Below are 26,948 nucleotides of genomic sequence, written 5' to 3' on the forward strand. Positions count from 1 at the left end.
TTGTACATAACATTTACTATGCACAAAGAAGAATGCTATTAACTATGGTTAATGTGTGTTAATTAAGCCATAAATATTCTGTTTCAAATTTGCTGCTTTCACTTTACTTTTGTTCATATCGGAGAATTAGTCTAATCTTTAAACTGATGTATCTTTTCAGTTATCCATCCTGGTTCACAGACAAATTAGATGTTCGTATTGAACCTTTTGCCACTGACCCTACTGGAAATGGCACATTCAGCATTGCAATTACAGTATACAGGAACCTGTCAAAATTTCTACCCTTGCGATATGTCAAAAAATTGGGGTAAGTTGTATATGTTTAGTTGGGAGTTGATTTTATAATACTAATTTTTCTTAGCATTCTTTCCAGTGGCCTGTGTTATACAATTATGATGTTTTATTGAGCACTTTCTGTTTGATGATACATACGAAGGTCACTATTTATATTTTGAGCCTTGGCAACACTGATTGAAGTTAGGTGCGATTTGACGTTTGCACGGAATCGTCTGGCATTATTGACCATAACATACTTCAAATGTTTTGTCAATAGCTTCATTTGTGTTGTTTATGTTGCCTTGGAGATTGCGCGACAACAATAAAATGGAATTAACTCGTGAACATTTTCGTGTGATGATTTTTTACAATTTTCGACGTGGATTATCAGGACAAGAGTGCATCGATCAACTTACTTCCACATTTGGCGATGAAGCCCCATCCTTTGCCACTGTGAAACGCTGGTATAACGAATTTCATCGTGGCCGCCATTCGCTCACCGACGAGATTCGCGAAGGTCGTCCAAAATCAGTTGTTGTTCAAGAAAACATTGATGCTGTGCAAAACCTAATACTGCAAGATCGTCATGTGACATACTGTGAGATTGAGGCAACCATAGGCATTAGTTCCACCAGCATATATAAAATATTACATGATCATTTAGCTGTGAGAAAGGTATGTTCTCGTTGGATCCCACACAATTTGACAAAAACTCAAAAAGATGCTCGCGTCAATTGGTGCAAACAAATGCTCAATAAATACAATCGTGGTGCTTCAAAAGACGTATATAAGATTGTAACAGGTGACGAATCATGGATATATGCATATGAGCCGGAACGTAAACACCAGTCGAATGTATGGGTGTTTCAAGATGAACCCAATCCAACAAAAGTTGTTCGTGCTCGAAGCACATCGAAACAAATGGTCGCCTGTTTTTTCGGGAAAACTGGTCATGTGGCAACTGTGCCTTTAGAGGAACGTAGAATGGTCAACTCTGAATGGTACACAACAATTTGTTTGCCAGAGGTCTTCGGTCAAATACGTAAAACAAACAAACGCCGTCGGATCATTCTTCATCAAGACAATGCCAGCTGTCACACATCTCGTCTAACAACCGACTTTATGAACAGTCAAAAAATCGAATTGATGGGTCATCCGCCGTACAGTCCTGATTTGGCACCCAATGACTTCTTCTTGTTCCCGAATGTCAAGAATAAATTGCGTGGACAACGATTTTCGTCGGCGGAAGACGCCGTTGATGCGTTCAAAAACCATATTATGGAGGTGTCTCAAGAAGATTGGAAAAACTGCTTTGACAAATGGTTCGAATGAATGCAAAATTGTATTGACCATAAAGGAGAATACTTCGAAAAACAATAAAACAGTTTTCAATGCCAAATTCCTGTTTTTTCATTGTTAGGCTCAAAATATAAATAGTGAGCCTCGTATGTATATTCATAGTATAGATGCTGAATCACTGTACAACACAAACACACTTTTACAGCATGTAGAGGATATAAAGACAAGCACTTTTGGTTAGTAATGTATTATATTGTTTGAAGCCTCATTTCAATACTACAAGCACTCAACATGACATTTTACCCTAGGCAATTATGCATCACAGATTCACAGTTGCTGCTCGCATTGTAAACATTTTTAATTAAGCTTTTTTCAACTTGGAAAATTTGGATTTATTTAAAAAAAAAAAAAAAGTCAATAAGAATAAATATTCGCTAATCATCTGAGAACAATTGAATGTCTTAAACAGCAGTATAATTCTTAACTCTGTGAGGACAAAAGTCTCAGGAAATAGCCTTTTTCTTGTGTGATAAATGCATTCAGTTCATTAGCTACTGTCACGTGCCCTACTGTGCAAGTGACAATTAAAAACAAATTGTCCACTACTATTCCTTTCAAGTAAGACACTAGTTGCCCTTGATGCTGGGTCAACACCGAAATATCAGAACTCTTACAGACTAAATTAAATAACTTGGGTTCTTACTAGACTTATTTCCTTTAATCCCATGGGGGCCATACGGCCAGAACAAAGGATCTCCAGTGTACTCTGTACCAGCTTCTTAATCTCTCCCCTCCCCCTTCAGATCTGCCTCAACACACTATCCTGCTTCCTGTTTCCCTAGGGATTCAATTTCGAATCTTCCTTCACGATAACATTTTCCTTCTACTAAGAGTGTGTCCAATCCAGGAATACTTCCTTTATCGCTTCTCCAATAGGGGTTTTCCCTGTAACCCCCCCCCCCCCGAGCCTATTACGCCAGCCTCCATGGCAGAGTGGTTACACAGTGTGCTACGATGCCAGGGGTCGTGGGTTCAAATCCAGACCTGGGCATGGGTGTTCTTCCTTTGTGTCCCTTCATCGATTTCATCATATCATCACTCATCCTTACTCCTTGGCTGCTACACAGCCCCTAAAAGGCCTTGGCCTCTCTCACAATGATAGCCCATTCTCTTCTATTTTCTGCTCTACGTCTCCACCGTCTTACTCCCATCCTCCTAAGGTCCTCCTCAACGTCCTCCAACCATCTTTTCCTTGGCCTTCCTCTTAATCTTCTCCCTCCTGGTGTCCCTTCATAGACCTTCTTAACCGCTCTGTCTTCAGGCATTCTTTCCACATGTCCCAGCCACCTCAGTCTCATGCTTCTTATATCGGAAACTATATCTGTTTTTTTGTAGAGTGCTCTAAATTCATCGTTTCTTCTTATTCGCCATTGTCCATTCTCATTTACTGGCCCGTATATTTTCCTCAGAATCCTTCTTTCCAATCTTCGCAAAATTTCTTCTTCTGCTTGCACCAAAGTCCATGTTTCTGCTCCATATGTCACCACTGTCTTTACCATTACCTGATATACTTTGATTTTCAAGGTTGGGGGCTCAGCATGGGGCTAACGATCCTATCCCATTAAACAAACATTGTTACGGAACTCAGAAACAATGATCACTCATCCTCGTCTTCGCAATTAGCCAAAAGTGGAAGAAATGTGAAGTGAAATAAACCAACATAATCAATCAATCAGAATTTATTTATTATTGTCTCTGCCAATATATTATTGTAACACTTCAGATGTTTTCTAATTTGGCATCAGATACAGTAAAACTTAGATTACATTATTATTGAATGTTCATAGCTTTGTTCATTTTCTTAGAAGGAGGGGTCCTCACCAAAACCAAGTACAGAGCAGTCATAACAGTAACAACTGTTATTATTAACAGTTGAAATGTATATACAAATATAGTAAGACATTTTATTAAGAATAGGTCTATAAATAACTTTTATCATTATTATTATTATTATTATTATTATTACACTTGTATATGGAAGTAATTTCTAAATAAAGACCATTAAAATTCATGTAAAATCAGCTGTTGTACCAAAGAGATTGATGCCAAAATAAATGGAAAACAGCAAAATTTATAGAATAAGAAAAATATTATTATTTTAACTGATGTGCAGTTCCTGATTATCATTTTATGAATAATGTTATGTAATAGCAATAACATTTTTTTTTTTTATTTCTTTGCATCATTTTTTAAGCCATAGATACATTAATCATTTTGTTATTCATTATAATTAATTGTGTATTAATTTTCATACAAAACTGATTCACAACAGACGGTAAACAAGTTATTTATATCTATTACATGGTAACTTTCGGAGGGAAGATGTCCAGACCCTCCTCCCTCCAAGTATGTCCAAGTCATGTAAATGTGCTCTTAGCTTTCCTGTTCCTCTGCTTCAGATCCCCATTTTTAAACTATGTAGCCGATGTATTGAAGTTCACCAGATTAGAGTTTGTAGTAATTTTTATGGTTCCGAGTTTGATACTGGAAGCTACATGACCAAGGAAATTGCAGAAAGGTCATTTTTCGGATTTCTAAATGTGATTGAATAACATTAGAAAATAAAAAGTAAAAATTGTATATTAGACAGGAAATGAACTTTTAGTGGACTTTTACTAAAATATCTTGCATACTACAATGTTGAACTTTTGGATTATTATTATTACAAGTATTTTAAGACATGTGTTTCACCTGAAGAGTAGCTCTTGAGTAGATGTTAGTAGTACGAGCACTGTAGTAGTGCGCTGTAAGGCTTTGCGCTTGGGCTACGGGATGCAGACTGGTTTGAGTCTCCTGTGGGGTGGAAGCATACCATTTTTTCTTCAGAGATTTTGGCCAGTGTGTGGGACCTCAATTCCCTGGGGTGGTTGATCTAAGGTCGGAATTTTTTCAGCCTTGTCCTCACATAAAGTGACTCTTGGGCTCACCCAGCCTCAAATCAATGGATACCTGCAGGGTAAAGGCAGCTGGAGCATTATGCTCATCACATCACCTCCAAAAATGGCTGAGATCGAGAATGTTTGGAACCCTACCCCCACTTCCCCTAAATGTGCTATATGCATGGGGAACTTGCATACCATTGCTTTACTTTACCTGTGGGACCAGTTAGTAGGTAGGCGCTAGTTCTCAAGGGCTGTTGGGTCATGGCTTATTATTTTTTATAAGTAGAAGTACTAGATAATGGCTACGTATAGGGCCGGTGGCAACCCACCATCGTGAGGAAATTGGGGAGCTCCGAATGAGTGAGCGGTAACCCGGTCGAGAAGACCTGCAACGGCTGGGGGTTGATCGGGCTGACCACCCGTCACCCCAATACTGGTCTAAGATCTCCACGCTATAACAGGTGACGGAGGAACAGTGTGGGAGGGAGACCAGCAGTCGGTAGGTAAGCCAAGGCTCTCAAGGGCTGTCGCGCTGTGGGTTATTATTACTAGATAATGGATGAAGTTCAATTAACACTGCATGCTAATTAAGAACTATTGTTATTAAAATTCTGAGTAGTATTACTATTACATATTGTTATATATTGTATTTACATCTCTATTTCTTTCAGGAACGGTGTTGATGTAGAATACGAATTCAATTCGAAAATCGTAATGGTTGAGTTGAGCAAAGAAGGACGAGAAATAGGAATAATACCTGGAACAATAGGAGTCGTTATTGACTTCGACCACGTTACCAAAGATTACACTAGTAAGCAATGGAACACCACCTGTGGATTAGCTAGCCTCAGAAACGTTCCATATAGATGGGATCTGAACACGTGTATTCTCAGAACAATCAACAACAATATAACGAGATGTGAGTGTGATAGACCTGGTGCATATGCAGTCCTACTAACCACACATATAACACCTGTAAGTTATAGAGAGTAGTGTTGGTTTTATATTGGTAAATTCAAGTTATTTAGAAGAACTCGTATTATTTTATGTATGTTAATGATTAAATTAGTTTTAAGCACGAGTACGTGCCAATCATAGAGCTACATTATGGAATATTTTTTGATAATAAGTTTTGTACTTGTACTGTAGTGTTATCAGTATGGAATAGCATTTTAATGCTACAAAAATGGCAAACCTTGCATAAATATTCTGAATGATTCGTTTGCTACCTTAAGATATAGTTAACAATATTATTTTTATTAGGTTTTTCCTTAGGAAAGACAATACATTTATTTATTTTATTAAAACACTATGCATAAATCGGCCTTATATTCACAGGAGCTTTAGCTAAATGCATAAATTGGCCTTATATTCACAGGAGCTTTAGCAAAATGCATAAATAGGCCTTATATGTATTCACAGGAGCTTTAGCAAAATGCATAAATTACCCTTATATTCACAGGAGCTTTAGCAAACTCTCACAAATTTGCACTATAATACATATATGTATTTCGTGTCTGAAAGATGCAATCCATTCAGTGCAAACTCTTGCTTGTAATCAGTAATGGATTAAGGACCTTATCTCATGAGGTATATATTTTTTTTAAACAGTGGCCTGGAGCCTAATTTTTAGTTTTAGATGTCATCTCTGTCAGATATCACTTACTTTTAAATCATTAACATGGATTTTATTTATTATTTTGTTTATTGATTGTATGTTCTTAGTTTTAAATGTATCATGTGGTGAGCATATACTTTTTAGTCCTCAATGGGCAATGGCTTAATTTTAGATGTAAAGGAGAGCTTTTGTTATATAATGATTTATTGTTAGTTTGGGAGGTTCAGAGGGGTGATACCTTACTATCCATTGATGATTTTGATTTATTTTAGTTGTAAATGTCTCCACCCCCTCCCCCCTTAAACGTCCATGCCTGAAGGTGCTTCCTTTTGGCACTTTTAAACTGTGCAAGTAAACAAAACACGTCAGGATCATTGGTGAATAATTTGTCTTGATCTACTGCATGCTTCGTAGGAAATTTCAGAGGACAATGTTGGAAATGGAACATATTTGGCTTTTTATGGGCTGCAGGCTGTGGTCGTAAAAAAAGATGGCTGTCCTGCAAAATCCAGAATGTCTGGTCTCCCTAAAATGCACAGAAATTCAAAGAATAACTGTCTTCATTGAAAGCTAGACACAGTGAGCCAAACAGCCCAACAAGACACAATAAACTTCCAAAAGTTCACTAAAATGTGGGGAAAATTATCCCAGGACATTAAAAGAATCATCTACTCGTAGTTTCTCTGCTAGTCTATAAAATCCAGCTAGGTTAAATGTGTAAACCTTCCCCCTGCACTTACTTCATTGTCACCTTGTTCCATCCCATCACCTATATCCACAGCTTGGACAAGCAGCCGCAGCCCACTTGGAGCATTGGGTGTTGTGTTATATTGCACCAGTTTGAGTCAGCAACTGTATCTGAAATCAAGCATGCATGTGCAGTAATCTCGTGTGTTTAGACAGCTGCAAGGGTTGCAGTCTGTCATGGAATTCTGGCCGGTTCAAAGATGAATTGAGGCAGTAGAGGCATTCATCCAAAGTGGTTCCATTCAGGAGACAGGGGATAAACAGAATTACTTCTTATTCACTAGCATCCTGATGCTTCTCCCACAATGTGTAGACTTTTGCTTCTGCACATGCCAAATTTCTCTCCATTGTCTGAACTACATCATCACCTGTGCCATTCTGGCACTGATTGATAGTGATCCTCACTCGATTGTCGTTGCAGTGCCCGCTGCATCCCCTGAATGGAACCTATTCAGATGAACACCTCCACTGCCACAATTCGTGTCTGAACCAGCCATTCCATGGAAAACTGTTAGCCTTTCAGCTGCTTAAACATCGGAGATACCCATGCCTGTACAAGTAGATACAGACAAAATCCATTGCTTAAAATTTCTGACTATGATGTCAATGAGCAGTATAAGAGTAAAACCTGGCTTTCCTGGGCTACATCGTTGTCCCACATATAAATACAGCATTACACACTATTTTAGTAGTATAAGCTAATTTTAAGATTTCTTCACGGTGAATGATGAAGAGGTTTTCTCAGGATATCAATCAGGTGATTTCCGGAAAGGCTTCCGAGCTTTCGAGAGTGTAAACCTTCATGAAGATGAGAGTGGCATTAGCTCTCAAAAGCTCAGAAGCCTATCCGGAAATCACCTGGTTGATATTCCTAGAAAACCTCTTCATCATTCAGAACACTGTGTTCAGCAAAAACAACAACAAAAAAAAATTCTTCACTGTCTTGATGCATTTTTGCATATATCATTCGTACATGGATTGTTTTACACTGTTTTATAATACATTGCATTTATTACCCACAGCCAATGCTGCCAGCATCCCTTAACTACCATGTTGTGGTTGTTGTGGGATGTGCTTGCTGCTTGATACAGACAGTCCTAACGTTGTTCTTACTACTGCCCTACTGGTGGCACCATCGCACATGTCTCATATTCCTTAAACTACAATGTTGCACTGCTACAACAGGAGCTATGGCTGTCTTTCTCTATGCTGTCAGGGACTCTGTTCCAAAGGTATGTTCTTAGTAATAAGTAACCATTTATTGTAATAATGTGTTGAAGAGAGTGCTTATTGGATGGGAATTACATTAATTACGGGAATAGCACTGGAATTTGGACATCAAGAATCAAACATGGGATTCTCCATGAGAAATTAGTGGAATGAAGTAATTGTTCAAAACACTTGAATCTAAGGATAGCCGCACACTGGATCAGACACAATATGATGAGTCATTCTTTTGACTCAAGTCACCTTACATCAGGTTGCGATGGTTTGCAACAAAACAGCAAAGGCCCGTGGTCTCCCGTGAAGCAGCTTGGGACAAAACAATCTGTCCATGCACGAATGCATTCACTTCAGGCACTGACAACGAATCACAGATCGGAAATGGGAACAACTTGAATCCAGCAATTTATTGAATCTTACATTAAATGGTTAATATTGTTTTTCTAATCAATTATTTGTTAGAAATATATTCAATTCACAACATATAAACTGATACATCAATTCTACATGCGCATTGATTCTGCTGTAAACTGTTAAACTTATAGTGTATCATTGGCCGGTTTCCAGATTATAAAACTCAAACCTAGACCTACTGCATACATTCATGAAATCTATCAGATTTTAGCCAAGAAACTGACTCGTCTTGCCAGATTGTGTCTGATCCGGCTTGCAGCTGGTCTAAACATTCTATGGCATATTTACATACTTGTCTTATATATTTTATGCACGAAGGTCACAAACAAACATAAGTTATACAGGGTGTCCCACGAAGGGCGCAACTGGGAATTAAGAGTGGCGTTACTTTGTAACCGAAAGCTGTACATACATAAGTCATACACCAAATGTTAGCCCTGTCCAAGTAGATATTTTTAAACATAGAAACAACAAACGGGGTGCAGTGTTGTTCATGCAGTGTTGCCAAATGTAAGTGAAAGTGTAAATTTATTTTTCCACAAAGCATGGAAAATTGCATGTCAAACATTCGTACGGAAATTTGGACGTCAATTTCCACCTTGGGTAGGTGGACTATTTCGCCATCTATAGTTCAGAGAAGAAAACCGATCGTTTTCGCGTATAGCCAATCCTGAAATCCCTCGTAAAGGCATACCGGTCCAAATGGGTGTTTTAAAAAAAATTATGTGGTACAGTGGCAACACTGTTGATGTTTGAAGGCAACAAAAGGTGTGTTTAGGTTTAGTGATGGTCTATGACATGGAAATACTGGAAACAGGAAAAAAAGAAAATGAAAATTATGGTGAAAAAAGTGTTACTTACCTACTCCTGGCAACCATGCAATGCACGTAACAGGCAGTGTAGCTTTACAAAAGATGTTGAAAATGACAACCATTTTCCCTGAGGCATTCATCAACACGTTTTATCATGTTGGAAGCAACTTTATGCAAGGTTAATTGGTTTATATTGTTAATGGCTGTGCAAATGTTTATTTTTAGTGTTCTTGGGTTATTAATGTAAACTGTTTGTTTCAAATAACCCCACAGAAAAAATCTGGAGACGTCAGATACGGGGAGCGACTGGGCCATAAGTTTTTGCTTATAACGTGATCGCCAAAAAACTTTGCCAACATGTCTAAAGTTTCATTAGACGTGTGACATGTTGCAGAGTCTTGTTTCATGTTCATCACGTTCCAACAGAGAAATAAACTGTGTGATAAGGTCACGATAAACTATTCCGTCAACTGTTGTGTTGAAAAAGAATGGACCGATTATTTTTCTCCGCGAAATCGCGCACCACACACCGATCTTTTGTGGATGAAGTGATTGTTCATGTAACAAATGGGGATTGTTACTTGATCAGTGTCGAGAATTTTGACTGTTGACATATCCATTTAAGTGGAACCATGCTTCATCCGTGAAAAAAACCTTATCCAAAATATTCACACCATTGTCTCTAATAAAATTTCTAAACCACTGGCAGTATCTTACACGTGCACCTTTGTCTGCTTCCTTCAGTTCTTGCACAGTCTGTACCTTATATGCATGTAGGTGCAATTGTTTTAACGCTCGGTGAGTTGTTGTTTTTGATACACCTGACTGTGCAGCAAGTTTACGAACAGATTTCCTGGGAGATTGTGATATTCTCTGCTCCACATCCTGCAGCACACCTTGTGTCGAAACTGGTGGTTGTCTGTGGTAGGGTTAGTCATTAACTGATCCTGTTTCACGAAATCTGGAAACAAGTCGATATATCGTCGAATTTTCTGGAACACTGTTATTCGGATATTTCTCGCGAAACACAGTTTTTATACTAGCGTACGATTTTGAACAAAAATAATGTTCCACAATGAACCAAAGTACTTCCAAAGAGTACTTCATTTCACAGAACAATTCTAATCTTCCCCTACAAACAATGCGAAATGCACGGTTCAAACAGTTCTGAGTACATAACTAACTGATTCTTTTGTTCTCTTTCGTGGGTGCTCTTATCGCATTGCATGGTTGCCAGGAGTAGGTAAGTAACACTTTTTTCACCATAATTTTTATTTTATTTTTTTCCTGTCTCCAGTATTTCCATGTCATAGACCATCACTAAACCTAAACACACCTTTTGTTGCCTTCAAACATCAACAGTGTTGCCACTGTACCACATAATTATTTTTAAAACACCCATTTGGACCGGTACGCCTTTACGAGGGATTTCAGGATTGGCTATACGCGAAAACGATCGGTTTTCTTCTCTGAACTATAGATGGCGAAATAGTCCACCTACCCAAGGTGGAAATTGACGTCCAAATTTCCGTACGAATGTTTGACATGCAATTTTCCATGCTTTGTGGAAAAATAAATTTACACTTTCACTTACATTTGGCAACACTGCATGAACAACACTGCACCCCGTTTGTTGTTTCTATGTTTAAAAATATCTACTTGGACAGGGCTAACATTTGGTGTATGACTTATGTATGTACAGCTTTCGGTTACAAAGTAACGCCACTCTTAATTCTCAGTTGCGCTGTTCGTGGGACACCCTGTATTATCACTGAGAGAGAGGTGTTGTGTGGAACTATTGACCATCTCGGTAATAAAAAAGAAGAAGAAAATGCTCTCCTGTGCTTTGCACCAAGCAAGTAAGGCATATAGGGGGTGTGGATCTAGGGGCCCTCTTTCTTGATCATGGCCGAAGGTGGGGTGATGTGATCAGTACCATGCCCCTGGCTGCCTTTACTCCCCAGTGTTTCCTCCTGGTACCCACTTTATACGATGCTGGGTGGGTGCCGGAGCTGCTTGAACAGGTGGAAAATATCCTGGTTCTGCCCTGCCAGGATTGCCCATCTCAGAAATGCAGGAATGAGCAATGTTGTTATAATATTGTTTCTGAATCCTAAGTTATGTGAAAAGGACAAAAAAAAAGGTGTGTTTTTTTTTTAAATAAATTTTCCGAAAATTGAGGGGAAATTATACACAATTCTGGAAATCCTTTTGTTTTGAATCTAGAGTAGCTGGTCTGGTTGAAAACTCTGTTATGATTGCACAAAATATATTATCCCTTATTCCAGAAAATGTTTAGGTTGAAGAGGGGTACCTATTGGTAAACTTTTAATAAGTTCCATGAAATAACTTGATTAATTTAGATCAAGCTTAATTTCTGTTTGAATTCTCGAAAGAGTTATCACTTAATTTAATAGTGTTAATTAACTTGCAATTAAAAAATAATGGCATCTTTTTCATTGTTGATACACTCCTTAATTATGAAATGAGTTGGGGTATGTGAAGACAAGCGGGTCTCTAAGGTAGATTGCAGACCGAAGCAACAGGCAGCACAAGCCTGCATTTAATTGGTGAAATCCTCAAGCTTGTCACTTTGCTCTGAAATCTCCTTAAGGGTTGCTATTTAGACATTAATGAGATTTAGCTAATGAACTTGTGTTTCGTGGAAATATGTGTTGCACACTGCCATGTTTAATAACCTTTCTAATCCTACATATGTCTAACATTTTTATTATTTGTGAATGTAATCGAGTCTGGTAAAGGGGGCTGTTCATTGCCAAACTTTTCTGGTGGCGGCGCCACCCCTGTTGTGTTCCTAAAGAATGTTGTTCGTTATTTTTTCCCTAAGCTTTGGAGGGCGATGGGATGGCTATTTAAACGTTATTTTCAACGAAGGTAAGAATTTCTCGTGTAAATCAATAATAAAAATGGGTTTAGTAAAGCTTTAAGATTATGTAGCAAGTCATAAGTTTCCGAAAATTACATTCTCCTGAAAAGAATTAATATATTAAAGCGCAACAACAGGGTAGCTAGAACGAACTAAATATAGTAGGTTTATGCACAAAGAGCACTAAACTGGATGTAGTTTGGATCGTCCCTAGCTGCCATGGGTTCGATAATACAAAAATTTAGATTTTTACACTATGCTTTGTTTTTTTCTGGTGGTTGGCAGTATGTGTAATTCAACGGCGGGAGTAGGAATTGGTGAAACTCCCGAAATTATAAAGAAAAATGTATTAAGTGCGTAAGCATGTTGTGAAACATGAAACAGAATATAAAATGATTTGTAATAACTATTCTCCTTGGTAAATGTGTATGTATAAAACAGAGGACCATATTTACTAGCCATGTGGAAAAGTATGATATCATGTTAAAAAAAAGTCAGTTCTTAATGACAACTATCAAAATAAAAATACAGTTACACGGAATTATTATGTATTATTCTTTACAGGATTCACAACAATAAAGCACTTAAATTGTGAAAATTGCAAGTGACATAAACAAGTGGTGCAAATTTTAAGGCTTTTTTGAGTTCGGATATCTTGTCTGTTGATGATTGTCTTTTCAAAAATCTTACTTTTACAGCATGTTCAGACATAATTTCTGAGGTTAAGATGATATTAAACTTGCAATTTAATGTAATAGCAGTATGTTCAGCATCAAATTCCCACATGTATTTAAATGGGAGAAAACTGCCCATCAAAAGCTTGAGGGGACAACAGGGGTGCTGCCACCTACAATAGTTTGGTTTCACCAGGCCCATAGCAACATTTTTGCTCGAAAATTTTAACTAAATACATATATAATTTGTAATATGAGAATGAAAAAATTCAAACCACAAGAGAAAAAATTATTCTTAATTTTTTGTATACTAATCTGTATTTTCCAGTATAATTAGTTGATTAATATTAATTAAATTATACAAACTCTTTGTTTACAGGCATCTTACCCTTACGTGTCAACAAGTCTGGAAGCCTTTCTATTGGTGGGGATGTCATCACACCTCAGCAAACTGTTGATAGTTTACACAGAAGTTGCTCCGATTACAAACGTTAAGCATCTCAAGGAAACAGTAGTTAGCATAATTACAGGTAATTAATTCAATCAAAATAATGGGATTTGTAATTTGATGTCGGAATAGTAATTGGTGTATAGCTGTGTGAAGTTACTGATTTATCATTATGGAAGTTTCACTGTGTCATTAGCTGGGAACGGATTTACATGTAAATACATATATTCATGCAATGCTAAAATCAATGTAAGCTCCAAAAATGCTGTTTTTATTATCCATATTTTTACATATATTAGCTTTTAGCACATATTTTACATATTTTTACACATAATGTCCACATACATATTTTGAAATATTTTCTGGCATATATTCCATTTTCATGCTTATACCACATTTTCTTTTCTTGTGTAAAATACCAAAGGTTTACCGTTCACCTGAATTTTGTTTTTGTACTCGGTAGTGTGAAAAAATATCATCCGGGCAATATCAACTAGACGACATATTGTCAAGATATTTTGATGATTGATTATATATATATATATATATATATTGTCATGATATTTTAGCATTATATACAGTATCACGATATTTGGCGATATATATCATGGAGACAATATATAGCTGATATCATGATACAAAAAAAATACATCATTTGTGACGATATTTTCTTGACAGTATATTGCAATATCAAATTTCCGATATTGTCCATCCCTAGTACTCTGTTTGCCCCTTGGCAGAGTGGTTAGCATATCAGGCTACAACACCAGGAATCCAGGTTCGAATCCTGGCCTGGATATTTGTGAGTGCCCATTCATCCATTTCATCATATCCCCTCATTCCCATATTTGCAAATTAGCAAAAAGTGGCACAAAAACATTGTAACATTCAACAACAGAGAATGCAATCTCAAGCTTTTGCGGTGAAATTCATTGCATATTTTAAGTATACTCTCATTGCAGTTTCAGCCAATACAAATCTGTCTTTAGGGACAATAGGAGATTCATGATTCAGCATTTAAAAGAAAGTTTGGTAATGAATTTTTTGTGTTTGGGTTTTGCATTACAGTTAATGTAATGTAGGCTAAGCTTAATACTAGGTATATTTTATTCAGCTAGGTGAGTAGCTTGCTCAGTGAAAATTGTAATTTTTGCCAATTGTAAGTCCATATTTAATTCCATATTTTGATAAACTTACTTTTCATTTTTCCACGTAAATTCCTTTCGCGAATGATTTCGCCACCAAATGGGTGGCGAAATCGATCGCGAAAGAAATTTACACGAAAAAATTAAAAGTAAGTTTATCAGTTAATTACCTATCTCGGCGTAACCACGAAACAGATATCTTTAGATACAATGTCCATATTTTGATTAAAATAACTAAATCTATATTTACATATCTTACACTTTTTTAGTACATACATGGGTTGTAAATTTGAAAGTGGCACCACTGTCAGGAAGAGGTGATAACACCGTGCATGTGCTATGAGTCAATGAGCATTGTCATTTTGGGCCCATTTTGATGTGTGGAGTACCAAAAGTAGTTGGTGCAGTGAGTGCTGTTGTGTATATACGAGGCTGAAATGAACACCATTTTGAGTACTGCTCTAAAACAGGGATATTGGATGAAAATGTAAGTGGGCCGTGTCAAAAATTCAAAAGAATGTATGTCATCAATAATTGCATGAAGCCCATATCAACAATATCTGGTGGAAACCTAGCATGATGCAATTTTCCTCATGTTGTTACTGACACATCCCAATCTCCTCACGAAAATGCACTTACCCATTGTGCAACCATCAGTTACGGCTAGGTATTGTTGCTATAGGCTTCATGCACGTATTGATGACATTCTCATGAATTTTTGACATGGGCCACGTACATTTTGATCCAAAATCCCTGTTTTAGAGCAGTACTCAAAATGGTGTTCATTTCAGCCTCGTATATTGAATTGAATTGAATTGACTTTATTGCTGGGCGAGGTTCAGCTGTTGCTGGTCTAAAAGTACAGATTAAAATAAAAATAAAATAAAATTGAAGATTACAAAGAAAATGAACAAGATAGTACAATAAAATACAAATGGAATGAAATGAAACCTCATAGAATAGAACAGATAAAAAATAAAAATTAAAATAAATTCACATTACAAAGAAATTGATCAAGAAAGTACAATAAAATACAATAGGAATAAAATCATATACATTGGAACAATATTAGCAGTGAATTAGATAATAAAGTAACTGAAGTCGAGAAAGTTGATAGTAAGAAAAAAATAAATTCTGGCAACTCACAGTATTTATCATTATTCATAAGTTGATTTACCCTGCTTCTGATCGTTTATCAGTGATTCACGGAGCATATCGCGAAAACGTCTGAAATTTTGATTTTTGGTTAGATTTGGTAGTGCATTCCAGGCTTTGGGTGCTGCGTAACTGAAAGAGGCCTGATAAGCTGAAGTTCTGCAGCGAGGTAAGCTGAAACTGGCAGCATTTCTGGTTGAATACGAATGAATTTTGCTTCTGAAGTTTAATTTCGAAAAGAGGTAGTTTGGGCTTTTGCTATTAATTATGTTGTGCAGTGTACAAAACAAGTGCAGTTTTCTCCGTCGTGCCATGGAGAGGATTATACACAACAGCACTCACTGCACCAACTACTTTTGGTACTCCACACATCAAAATGGGCCCAAAATGACAATGCTCATTGACTCATAGCACATGCACGGTGTTATCACCTCTTCCTGACAGTGGTGCCACTTTCAAATTTACAACCCACGTATATATCCATTCCCTGGTCATTAGTGTGCCAGATAGGAAGCAATGTATTCACTTCTGGGTAGCCATCATCCACCCCTTACTCCAATCCACCAACACCTCAGTACACAGGCACTGGGAGAGGGCCTACATATCAGCCACGAGTTTAATCACATCCCCTGGCCTGAATAAGGCCACATTTTAACTTTGTGCACCAAATCCCCATTCAAAATCCTTTCCCATGCATTGCCTCCCTCCCCACTCACAATTTTCAACAAGCCTGGCTTGTATTCCCCTTTTTAACAACTCAAAAGAGTAATTTGCAGTTCTTTACAGGCAACGAATGATAATGTTCACTTAGGTTCTTGACCATTTCTTGAGGGAATCCTATGCTAACAAGCGCTAACATCAGTAGATGATAGTGGCACTGAATAAAAGTTACTGTTTCTAGAATATTTAAAGAGCTAAAGCTATTCTAATTTATTTTGAGAAATAGTTCAATTCCTATCTTCTGAAGATAAGAATGGCAGCTCTTGTGAGCTCAGTTTCTTCTCCATATCTCATCTGGTCTATAACTTGACATAACATATAAAAAAATAGCTTAAATTGTGATTAAATTCAGAACAATTCTTTGTACTTTATCCCAATTTTTATTAAAGTTGCAATATCCTTTCCTGTTGCATTCAAGGTGTTCCAGTGCTGGCAGTCTTCTGCAACCACTTAGCTCACCATTCAACCGGCTGGCATCTCAAGTCCTGGTGGCTGGTGTGTGGGACCATGATATTTAATATTTTTGTAGCATCTGCAGCAATCATGATGGTTATGTTCATATTTTTGTATTACAGTGTAATGCAAAAATTGAAAATACTAGCTGCCATGAATACAGGGAAAAGTAAAGTTATTGGGAAGAGGTAAGGCAACTGATATACTATTAAGGTTTTCTTGCTTGCTAATTTTCACACTAAATTTTAATACAAGTTGGAACTTGATTAGAGCTAAAGCCAAGTGTCATGAGAACTAGGATGAATGTTAAATACTATTAATGCACAATCTTACCATTCTGTTCAGTTTGTTGTTTTGAAATATTCTTATGATATATTAACATGGATATTTAAAGAATTGTTATATTTTCAAGAAGTGTAATGCAAAACAGGTTTCCTTTGTAGTTAATGAATATATTTTTGCATAGCTTATAAATTGGCTGATGTATCCTTTTCAATATTCTAGGTTGTTTTAAAAAAGTTGCTTCTTAGTATATATTTATGAAAGCTATAGAGAGAACAAATGTAATATGTAAAATATAAGGAGGGCTGGAAAGAAAATACAGGGTGTCCAAAAAGTCACACAACCAAGACTTTGAATGTCTGTAACTTTTGTACAAAAATCAATAGACATGAAACTTACACTGATATTAACTTTGTCTATGTGGATATTTTTAAAACATTGAACAAGAAAATTATTCTCTCCATGAACATTTCGTATGCGTAAAAAGTTACTAAGGCGTAGAAAAGTTCTATTACAAAGTTAAAAAAAAAACATGAATAAAAGACAGCTGTGGAGTCGCTTGCAACAACAACAATTTTTGATGTGTATCAATGGTCTCTGTGGGTATTTATTGAATTGAATAAAGAATTATAATTTTTTGCGCATTTTGTGGATTCCAGATGATTTATGGGGTTAATTATGGCATATGTTATTACAAGGTGTACTGGCAACATTGGTCATGCCAGAGGGCAGTACCAGGTGTGCCCAACATTGACTATGTTATTCAATCAATACCCAGATGAAATAAAAGATTTGAAATTTGTCGTAGGTAAATACAAACTCTTGGTTGCATGACTTTTTTTACACCCTGTAGTAGCAACATTGTTGATGTGTTGCATATATTCTTTTAAAGCATGAAATATATATTCTATTTAATTTTCAGAGTGGGACTCTTGCAGTGTGCTGCTATAATATTCTCAACTACTGTGGTTATGGAAACTGCCAGTATTTTCTACATAAATGTTCCTAACATTATCTTCCACTACTTCTTCAGTTTTACAAGTGCCTTGTTGGTAAGTAGTCTTAGGGCCAGTTTTTCAATGTCCAGTTATTATTTCTGTTAACTATCTGTTAGCTGGATATAATCGTCACTCTTAACCAGCACTGGGTTTTTCAACGTGAAAGTAACTGGCAGTTAGCAAATCCTAACTTTGTACTCCAAAATGTTGGTAATGCTGAAGCATGGAAAAATAGGGAATTGATCTGCATGCCATCTATTGGTATAGTTTCAAATCACATTGAGTGGCACACAGCCTGGCATTTAAATATAGAACTATAAGCCCACCCCGCTCGAAAGCACAGCACGCTATTGCATAGGAAACGATTGGAACAATGGCTGTGTATCCATTCTGTATGCTTACGAAATAAATTAACGAAAGCAAGCACTACAGATATGGCTTTCTTCTAATAAAGGTTAATTCAATTCCATGTGGGGGAAATGCTGTTATCAGGGGTAAGCGCAGATACTTTCTTGTAGAAGAACTCGTGGAGAACTCGAAAGTCAAAACATTAATAATACCTGTCTGTTGATATAAACACTATTAATATGTAGATATTGTACATTTGACTGCATGCTTTGTACCTCTCTATGCATGTTTGTTGAGCAAAAAAAGAACATGTTAGCATGCTTTGTAGGTCAAGTTCTAAAAATATAAAGGTACGAGGTAAAAGGTAAAGTGCTCCCCTGTGCACAGCACCATGCCATGAAGGCGTATAGGGGGTGTGGGGGTAATGCCCCACACTTTCTTGATCCGGTCGTGAGTGGGGGTGATGTGATCAGCATCACGCCCCTGACCGCCTTTACCCCCCAGGGTTTCCCCCAGGTACCCATGTTATTCGACGCTGGGCGGGTGCTGGGGCCGCTTCCATTGTTAGAAAAGTTCCCAGATTTGAACCGGCCGGGGATCGAACCCGGGACCTTTAGCATGGTAGTCAGACGAGTAAAAATAATTTTAAAATTAACTGTAATATTTATCCAAGAAGATCATTCAACAATAAAGCATGAATTGAAGGCAACACACCTATTAAATATTTGACATGAAAAAAAAAAGATCCGTGACAAGAACTCGAATTTGTATTACAAAACACAACATGCTCCGAAAGGTGGTGTCGCTAACCACTGCACCAAATTACTGTTTGGAGATTATCTCGCCTGGTAGACCAGATATCCTGGTCACAAATTCTCCAACACAACCTCACCAAGCGAATTCTAGCAACTACGCTGCTTCATTTCCACATTTGCATGGACATTGGTAAGCTCTGCCAAACAAAACAAGTTTTCTTCTGTGCCAATTTAACAGTTTTATGAATCATATCTTGTTTAATCTGACAATGAAGTTGCAGCTGTGGAACTTCGATAGTTGCATGAGGCAGCCATGTTGCTTCGTAACTTCCAGTTAGGCTGGTAACTGCAAGAAGTAGCAGTAAAGATAATCGCCACCAGAGTTCCAGTTACGAGCTAACTGTATATTGAAAAAACGGCCCTTAGCATTATATGTTACAAGATTCTGTACTGCCTTACAATATGGATCTACAGGATGGGGCAGAACCAATTAGACACCGTACCATACCGACATCTTTGTAGGTGACATGGTAAAACACACATCTCTGAGTAGAGCATGTTAAAGCCTTCAGTCGTCATGCAGGGTTGATAGGAAGAGCATTGAGTGTTTTTGCTGTGGAACGTTATTTAGAAATAACTACTCTGCTCATGTTTTATGAGGTCATTTTGACATCGGAAGGAATGGAGACCTGGAGGCTTCTTGCTGACAATGGATGCAGTAGTCCTGAATTGTATACCCCAATTCAATATTGTTTGGCTTGGCATTATGGAACCTGTCAAAAATGTACTCGAAAAATATGCTGTGTTATGTAGCAGAGTCATTGGTGTTAAATCTAAAGCATCTAATTGTTTCTGCCCCATCTTGTATATTAGTTCGTTGATTTTTATTTGCATTATTATAAATCACTCAAGCTCTTAATGGAGATTTCACACTGAAGCAATGTGTGAGATCTGTTACGTATAACTTGAAGATTTAACCAATGAAATACAGGCTTATACAACCTGTCATACTGCTATGCTGTGAAATGTCCCTAACAGTTTGGACATCACATGGACTAAACTTTTAATTCACCTGCTACTGCAGTGATATTTAGCATTTGCAATTCTCTTCCTTTAAAAAATAAGCAGTGCAATTCATAAGTATTCATGCAGAAGTGGATTTGCAATTTATGTCATTTTGCTAATTATTGACAATTATGTTTAAATTCTACCCACTTTTAATGTATTTCCTTATCCTCACAATATTAGTTCATGCCATTTTGTTAAATAAATCCAGCAGCATTCGTAACAGGTTTCTAAATGAGTAGATGACCTGGATGATGCATATTGAGTTAGGTATCATTGGCTTCACAAAACACATTTCAATGTATCCTCCTTTGAGTAAGGGATGGGTATTTCAATTCTTATTTCATCATCATAGTGATCTTTCAGACCAAAGTGACAACAGACAGGGGCCTCTCCAGGGGAAGAATAACAGACAAAATAAAATACACTTTGTAATGTAAAGAAAAGCCAGGAAACCTAAAGTTAAATCTGGGTTGGCCATAAATGATTTTTTGGTGCCTTACATATTACATCAGTCATTATTCATCCATGCAGTTGTGATTGATGAAACATAATAAACATAAAATAATCAGAATACAAAAAGTGACAAGTTGTAGAGGCATGCATATTTCATTTTTGACGAAAACACAAATGTGAAATAACCCATTGTAATGTTCATTTTTCATGTTTTTGAAAAGTGTAAGGTGCAGTTTCCCACCATGTTTTGTCATCAAATGATGCGAAATAAACTCTTAAACATGAAATTTGGAGTTTATTTACTGACACGAATCTTTCTGAAGTCTGAATTATCCTAAGAGTTATGCAAGTCATGGAAAATTGATAAATTCAGCTGTAAATGTTTGAAAAACAAAATTGAACTCCTTTACACAGGAATAAACTTATTACCCTGTTAACTACATAAGTGTACTATTAGAAAGGAAATGTTTGTGTTATAAGCAAAATTTTCTTCAAAGCTAGGTGCCAACTCTGAAAATCAGGTGCCAGGAAACCACCTACTAGCAATTGGGCATACTACAGATTGTTTCAAAAGTCACGCAACCCAAACTTTGAAAATGTATATCATGAAAGTGTTAAGAGATATTTACACCTGGTTTTCTGCACTAAACGGATCATGTAGGCTATCACTGGGTTAATAAATTTATTTTAGCATTTATCCAAATAAAAGCAATTACATTATTTGAAAAAACATTGTTCACTTGAATAGAACATCTGAGAATTGATTTTCAACAATAAATACAAACTCTTAACAATTTGTGGGATCATTTGTTGGTGGTTGACTAGTCGTGAAACAGTTGCTTTGTGAGGTACAGCAGAAGCAGGGTATTTTTCTTTGAAAACTTCTTGCACATGAGTGTAAGAATTAGTAGTAAAATACTCTTCAGCAAAGCACACATGTTGCTCCAATGTATACGCCATGCTGAATCAATCAAATAAACCGGCACAGTAGCAGCAAAAGTGAGCGAAGAGAATTCAGGATAACCAAGGGCAGTCTAGAATTCTCTCGAGAGTTCAATTTCAGCACAAAATCTTGATTTATGATTTTTCATGTAAATGTATGGCCAATACTTAGGAACATGTTGCATGCGTCTGTTGACAATATTTCGACCTGCTTGTGTTGCCATCTACGGAGATATGTACCAAAAATGTCACTTTTTCACTCAAACCATAAAATTGTCAGTCAAAAATCCATCAATATTGCACATGACAAAAATATTGGTCGTAAATGATAGATTGACATAGTATCAGTCATCAGACATCTAATTACGACCCTTCGATAATTTCTTAGATATTTTTCTCACTCAAAAGTTCATTTCTGGAAAAAATTTAACCCTGCCTTCCGCCAGTTATTAATTTATCTAATTTTTTGTATGGCGTAAACTGATAATTTTATGCAATGAAAAATATCTCAATAGATGAGGCTTTATAATGCAGAAAACCCGGTGTAAATATCTCTTACGGTTTTCATGATATACATTTTCAAGGTTTGGGTTGTGCAATATTTGAAACATTCTGTATAAGAAGCTGAGTATCACAGTATTCAAAACATCGCTAAATCATTTGAGAAAGCAGGAAATGGGGGACAAAGAGTAAGAAATTGTTACTGAATCTATGGAATGTTCACAACGTTGATAAAAAAAATGCTAACTTACGCTGTACTGCAATTTGAACTTAGAATCTTCAAAATTCCGTACATATTAAAGCAAAAGATGACAGTCACCAGAATGAAATTTTTAGTCGCCATGGCGACCGGGATTTTTCGAGCCCTGGTAATAAGTATAGGTTTTTAATCAAATTTAGGGTTTTAGTCACCATTTTAACACCAAAATGCCATTTTATATAACACTTTTGATCCCAAATGTGCCTAGCTTTTGTACTGAAAACTTTAATCATTTATTCACCATAAATATGTGGCCCTAATACTTATTTCATCACTTCTGTTATACCTCTGGTGTTTTTCATCATCATCCTTTGCAGTTTCCTGCCTCTGGCTGGGTCAGCATAGAAGTCAAGCCTCTCCATTTTTTCCTGGTCTTCCACCATTCCTCTCTTTCCACAGTGTTCCAATCTTGTCCTCTTCTCCTAACACTCTCCACTATCTGCTCATTCCACGGACATCTTGGCCTTATTCCACTGCTTGTGCATTGTAAGCTCTTACTGGTAGTCTTTCTGCATCCATCCTCTTCATGTGTCCGAACCATCTCATCTGTGCCTGATCTATCCTGTCCTGAAGCTTCACCACACCCACTGTTTGTCGGATCTCCTCATTCGTTATTCTATCCCTTTTAGTTTTCCCCAATATACTCCCTAAAAATTTCATCTCCACTGGCTGCATCTTCCTTTTGTCTGGTGTTTTTAAGGTTTGTTATTTGTGGTTCTCTGTATTTTTAAGAAACAAAATTTCAAACCAAGATAATTTGAATTTTTTGGAATATTGTTTTTTTTTTGTTGTTGTTTTTTTTTTACTGGCTGCATACACATTCATTTGTACAGTAGTACGAGGTGTTTCACTCACTCTCGGTTCCTGATTTTTCCCTCATCAGTTTCAAACAATGGATTTAATTCCATGAAATTTGTGACACACATTTGTATATGAGAAACATGATTGCAGGACGACACAAGTGGTTGCATTACAGAATGGTGTCACCTGCCACACCTCTAATGTCAGTATGGCTGAGATAGTGTCATTTCTAAGGGACTTCGGCCACCGAGGTCACCTGATCTCGAATCACCAGATTACTGCTCCATGGAATATGCTGAAGGGGATAGGATCACAAGGGATTCTTGTGGAACTGTTAGAATCATTTAGTGGGAAACTGACGCTGTGACTACTTTCCATAACATGCAGAGGCATGTCCAGACATGCCTTGCTGCTAATAGTGACCACTTTCAACATTTACTTTCGGATCATCATGTTTCTTATACATCCTGTCAAATTTTACTGAATTACATTCACTAGCTTGAAAGTTAAAAAGGATTTTGATTGATTGAGTTTGGTGTTTTAAGTCCACTTTATGCATAGTAAGGCTAATTGGGACTGGACCTACAGTTTAAAGTGGAACCCCAACCACTATGCCCTTCCACCAGAATCGAACCCAAGACCCCTTGATTACAAGGCAATCATGCTACCACTGTGCCATCGGGGAAGCCCTAGTTGAAAAGGAAAATTGGTAGCTAAAAGCAAGTGAAACTGTAGTATTCATCATGCCTAATAAACATATTCTAGCTGACCGCCGTGGCAGAGTGGTTAGCGCTGCACACTACGAAGCCAGGGGTAGCGGGATCAAATCCCAGCCTAAGCATGGGTATTCTTTGTGAGTGTCCTTTGATCACTCATGCCCATCTTTGTGATTAGCCAAAAGTTGAAGAAAAGTAAAGTAAAAGAAACTGAATCAATCAATCAAACCTACATATTTGATCTTGCAAATTATTAATATTACAATAATATATTTCTTTTCTTTACAGGGGTTCATCATTTTCTTATGTTACATTTTAAAGAGTGAAACACCTCTGCATATCCAGGTGATGCTCAAACTGAAACTGGAAAACGCTGCTGAAGATGATTACAGTTCAGACTCTATGAGCAATGCTCTGAAACGTAAGTAGAATATTACTATTACGACTCAGTTTGATGTATGTTAAAAATAGTGGAACCTTCTTCAGAGATCTGAAGCCAGTGGTGCATTATGAAAATTTGACCTGGTTGACAGCAACAATTCTTATTTATGCAAGTATATAACAAGAACAGAAGTCTGACAACTTCAAATTTTCCAACCTTTTCCATATTTTTCACAAAAAATCTTTTTTCCAAAAATTGGGCCTAGATTTCCCTGCATCAAGGGAAATTTCCTATCATGTAGCAACCCTGCCTCTGCCAAGCATGGCACAGAAAGCACGAACGAGCAGTTTTCTCCTGCCAATGCTGTGTGGTGGAACTGATCTCGCAGGCAGTGTGCTTTTAAATAGGAACTCGTTTTGGCTCCCTCACCCTCCCCACGTACAATTGAGGAGGAAACCTGGTTGTCAGAAGGGTGCAATGGAGAACGATCAGTGGTGTACATAAACCAGTCTTTTAAGTTTTTAAATAAGTTTGCATACTATATGAAAGCTAAATGTACAAAATATGTGAAAAAAAGGGTTGTTTTACCAGCAGTAAATGCAATAACATGGAGAATATGCCACTGCCTGTTGGAATAGGCAAAATCCAGGAATATAAACACCCCTAAAACCTCACACGATGAAGACAGTGGACCTTCGCAATTAGTAGGTTGAAAACTGTTAGGGTACAGTGATTTTTAGCCTAATTTTTATTTTGTTTGTATTTGTGTATTTTTCTACTCCTTGTTTCTCTTTCACTTTAGTATCACCTCTCTCTCTCGAGAAAGTGGAAAGAAAGAAGGAAGGAAAGTTAGGAAAAAAAACAGAAATATATTTCTCTCTCTTTCTTTCCATTCTCTCTCTCTCTCTCTCTCTCTCTCTCTCTCTCTCTCTCTCTCTCTCTCTCTCTCTCTCTCTCTCTCTCTCTCTCTCTCTCTCTCTCTCTCTCTCGGATGAGAGAAAGGTAGGGGGAGAGAAAAGGAAGAAAAGATGTGTGAGAATGTTTTTTCTCTTTATCTCTTCCCCTCTTACTCTTTCTCCCAAAAGAGGAAGAAGGGAGTATTCCTCCATCATTTCTATAGAGAAAGGGAAAAGAAAGAAGAGAGAAGTCTCTCTCCCTCCTCTTTCCTTTTCCTATCTTCCTCTCAGAGAGTGAGAAGTAACGTCCTCGCTCATTCCTAACCACTTCTCTTCCATTCTCTTTCTTTCCCTTCTCACCCCCCACTCTCAGATAAGAGAGAGGAGGGGAGAATGAAATAGGACAGAGTAAGGAGAAAAAGACCTTTCTCTCTCCATTCAGAAAGAAAAGCAAAAAGAGGTGAAAGAGAATGAGAGAAAAGACGAAAGGGAAAGACTGTGAGATACAAGTAGGTTTCTGAAAATGAGAGAGAGAATGATTGATTGATTTGGTGTTTTAAGTCCACTTTATGCTCAGTAAGGCTAATCTATTTCCTCTCTCTCTCCTTACCTTCTCTCATCTTTCTTTCCTCCTTTACCCCAACCATCTCTGACGAGAGAGAGGGGAAAATGAGATAAGGAAAAATATAGCTCTTTCTCCCTCCAGAAAGATAGTTAGGAGAAAATAAGAGGTAACAAAGAGAGAGAGAGAAAGGTGTATAGTGGATTACTGCCTCTTTCTTTCTCCAGAAAGATAGAGAAAAAGGGAAAAACATAGGTGTGAGAGAGGAGAGGAAGAAAGAGAAAAATATCCTCTTTTTTCGTTATTTCCCTTCTTTCTCCTCTCTTTTTCTCTAGAGAATGTGAGAATGGTAGAAGGGAAAAGGAAGGAAGGAAGACTTCTCATCCAAGATGGGGAGACAAGGGAAAGAAGGAAAAAGAGTGACATAAAAACTTTTCTGTCTGTCTTCTCCTTTCTTTCCTTTTCCTAATTTCACTTTCTCTATAGAGAGAGAAGGGGATAGGGGAAATAAAGTGAGAACATGGTCTTTCTCGCATCTCTTTTTCCCTTTCTCTCTGGAGAGAGAAATGGAGGAAGAGCAGGAGAGGGGGGCAGAGGAAGAAAGGGATCTAATTTCCTTCTCTCTCTTCTCCTTTCTTTCCTTCCATCCTCTCACTCTTTAGAAGAGACACAAAGATAATGTAAGACAGAAACAGTAAGGGAGGGGGAAGTAGGAGAGTGATAAACAGAAAGAGAACAGACAATATGATCTCTTCTTCCCCTATCTCTCATTCTTTGGGAGAGACAGAGAAAGTTCAAGAAAGATAAAATCATTAATCGAGAGAGAGTAGGACAGAGATACAAAAACAGGAAGAAAGATATGGAGAGAGATGGAATGTATTTCTCTTTTTTTCTGCAGGAAAGTTTAAAACCTTTTGGAGCCCAAAGCCATTTTCACATGATGTGGTTGATGCCCGAGCCGATTTTGAGCAAAATGCAGAGTTTCAATTAAATGAGTGTAGATCGGAGGCTAATTGCCCTAGAGAGATGAGTGATATATCGTTGTATGCGGAATGAACCAGAGATTCAGACTATATAAAATTTATGCGAATTCGGCATATATGTGGTGGGGGGAGGGGGAGAACACTCAAAATTCCAAAATTTCGGGAAAAAATGGAGATTTCCCCCCTGC

At 37.3% G+C, this 26,948-nt stretch overlaps 1 protein-coding gene across 3 annotated transcripts in view; it reads left to right on the forward strand.

Annotated features, from left to right (window-relative positions):
* LOC145993200 (uncharacterized) overlaps positions 1-26,948 on the forward strand; it is a 776,759-nt gene that overhangs the window by 746,779 nt on the left and 3,032 nt on the right. For all 3 annotated transcript variants that reach the window (XM_083129421.1, XM_083129420.1, XM_083129422.1), the window contains 7 exons: positions 161-307; positions 5,189-5,492; positions 7,905-8,114; positions 13,273-13,423; positions 16,780-17,002; positions 18,019-18,148; positions 24,226-24,358. In XM_083129421.1, coding sequence (XP_082985547.1) covers positions 161-307; positions 5,189-5,492; positions 7,905-8,114; positions 13,273-13,423; positions 16,780-17,002; positions 18,019-18,148; positions 24,226-24,358 — 1,298 coding nt within the window. The remainder of the gene's footprint in view (positions 1-160; positions 308-5,188; positions 5,493-7,904; positions 8,115-13,272; positions 13,424-16,779; positions 17,003-18,018; positions 18,149-24,225; positions 24,359-26,948) is intronic.

Source organism: Lepisma saccharinum, chromosome 1 (assembly GCF_977018435.1).
Source record: "Lepisma saccharinum chromosome 1, izLepSacc3.1, whole genome shotgun sequence".
Taxonomy (NCBI): Eukaryota; Metazoa; Arthropoda; class Insecta; order Zygentoma; family Lepismatidae; genus Lepisma; species Lepisma saccharinum.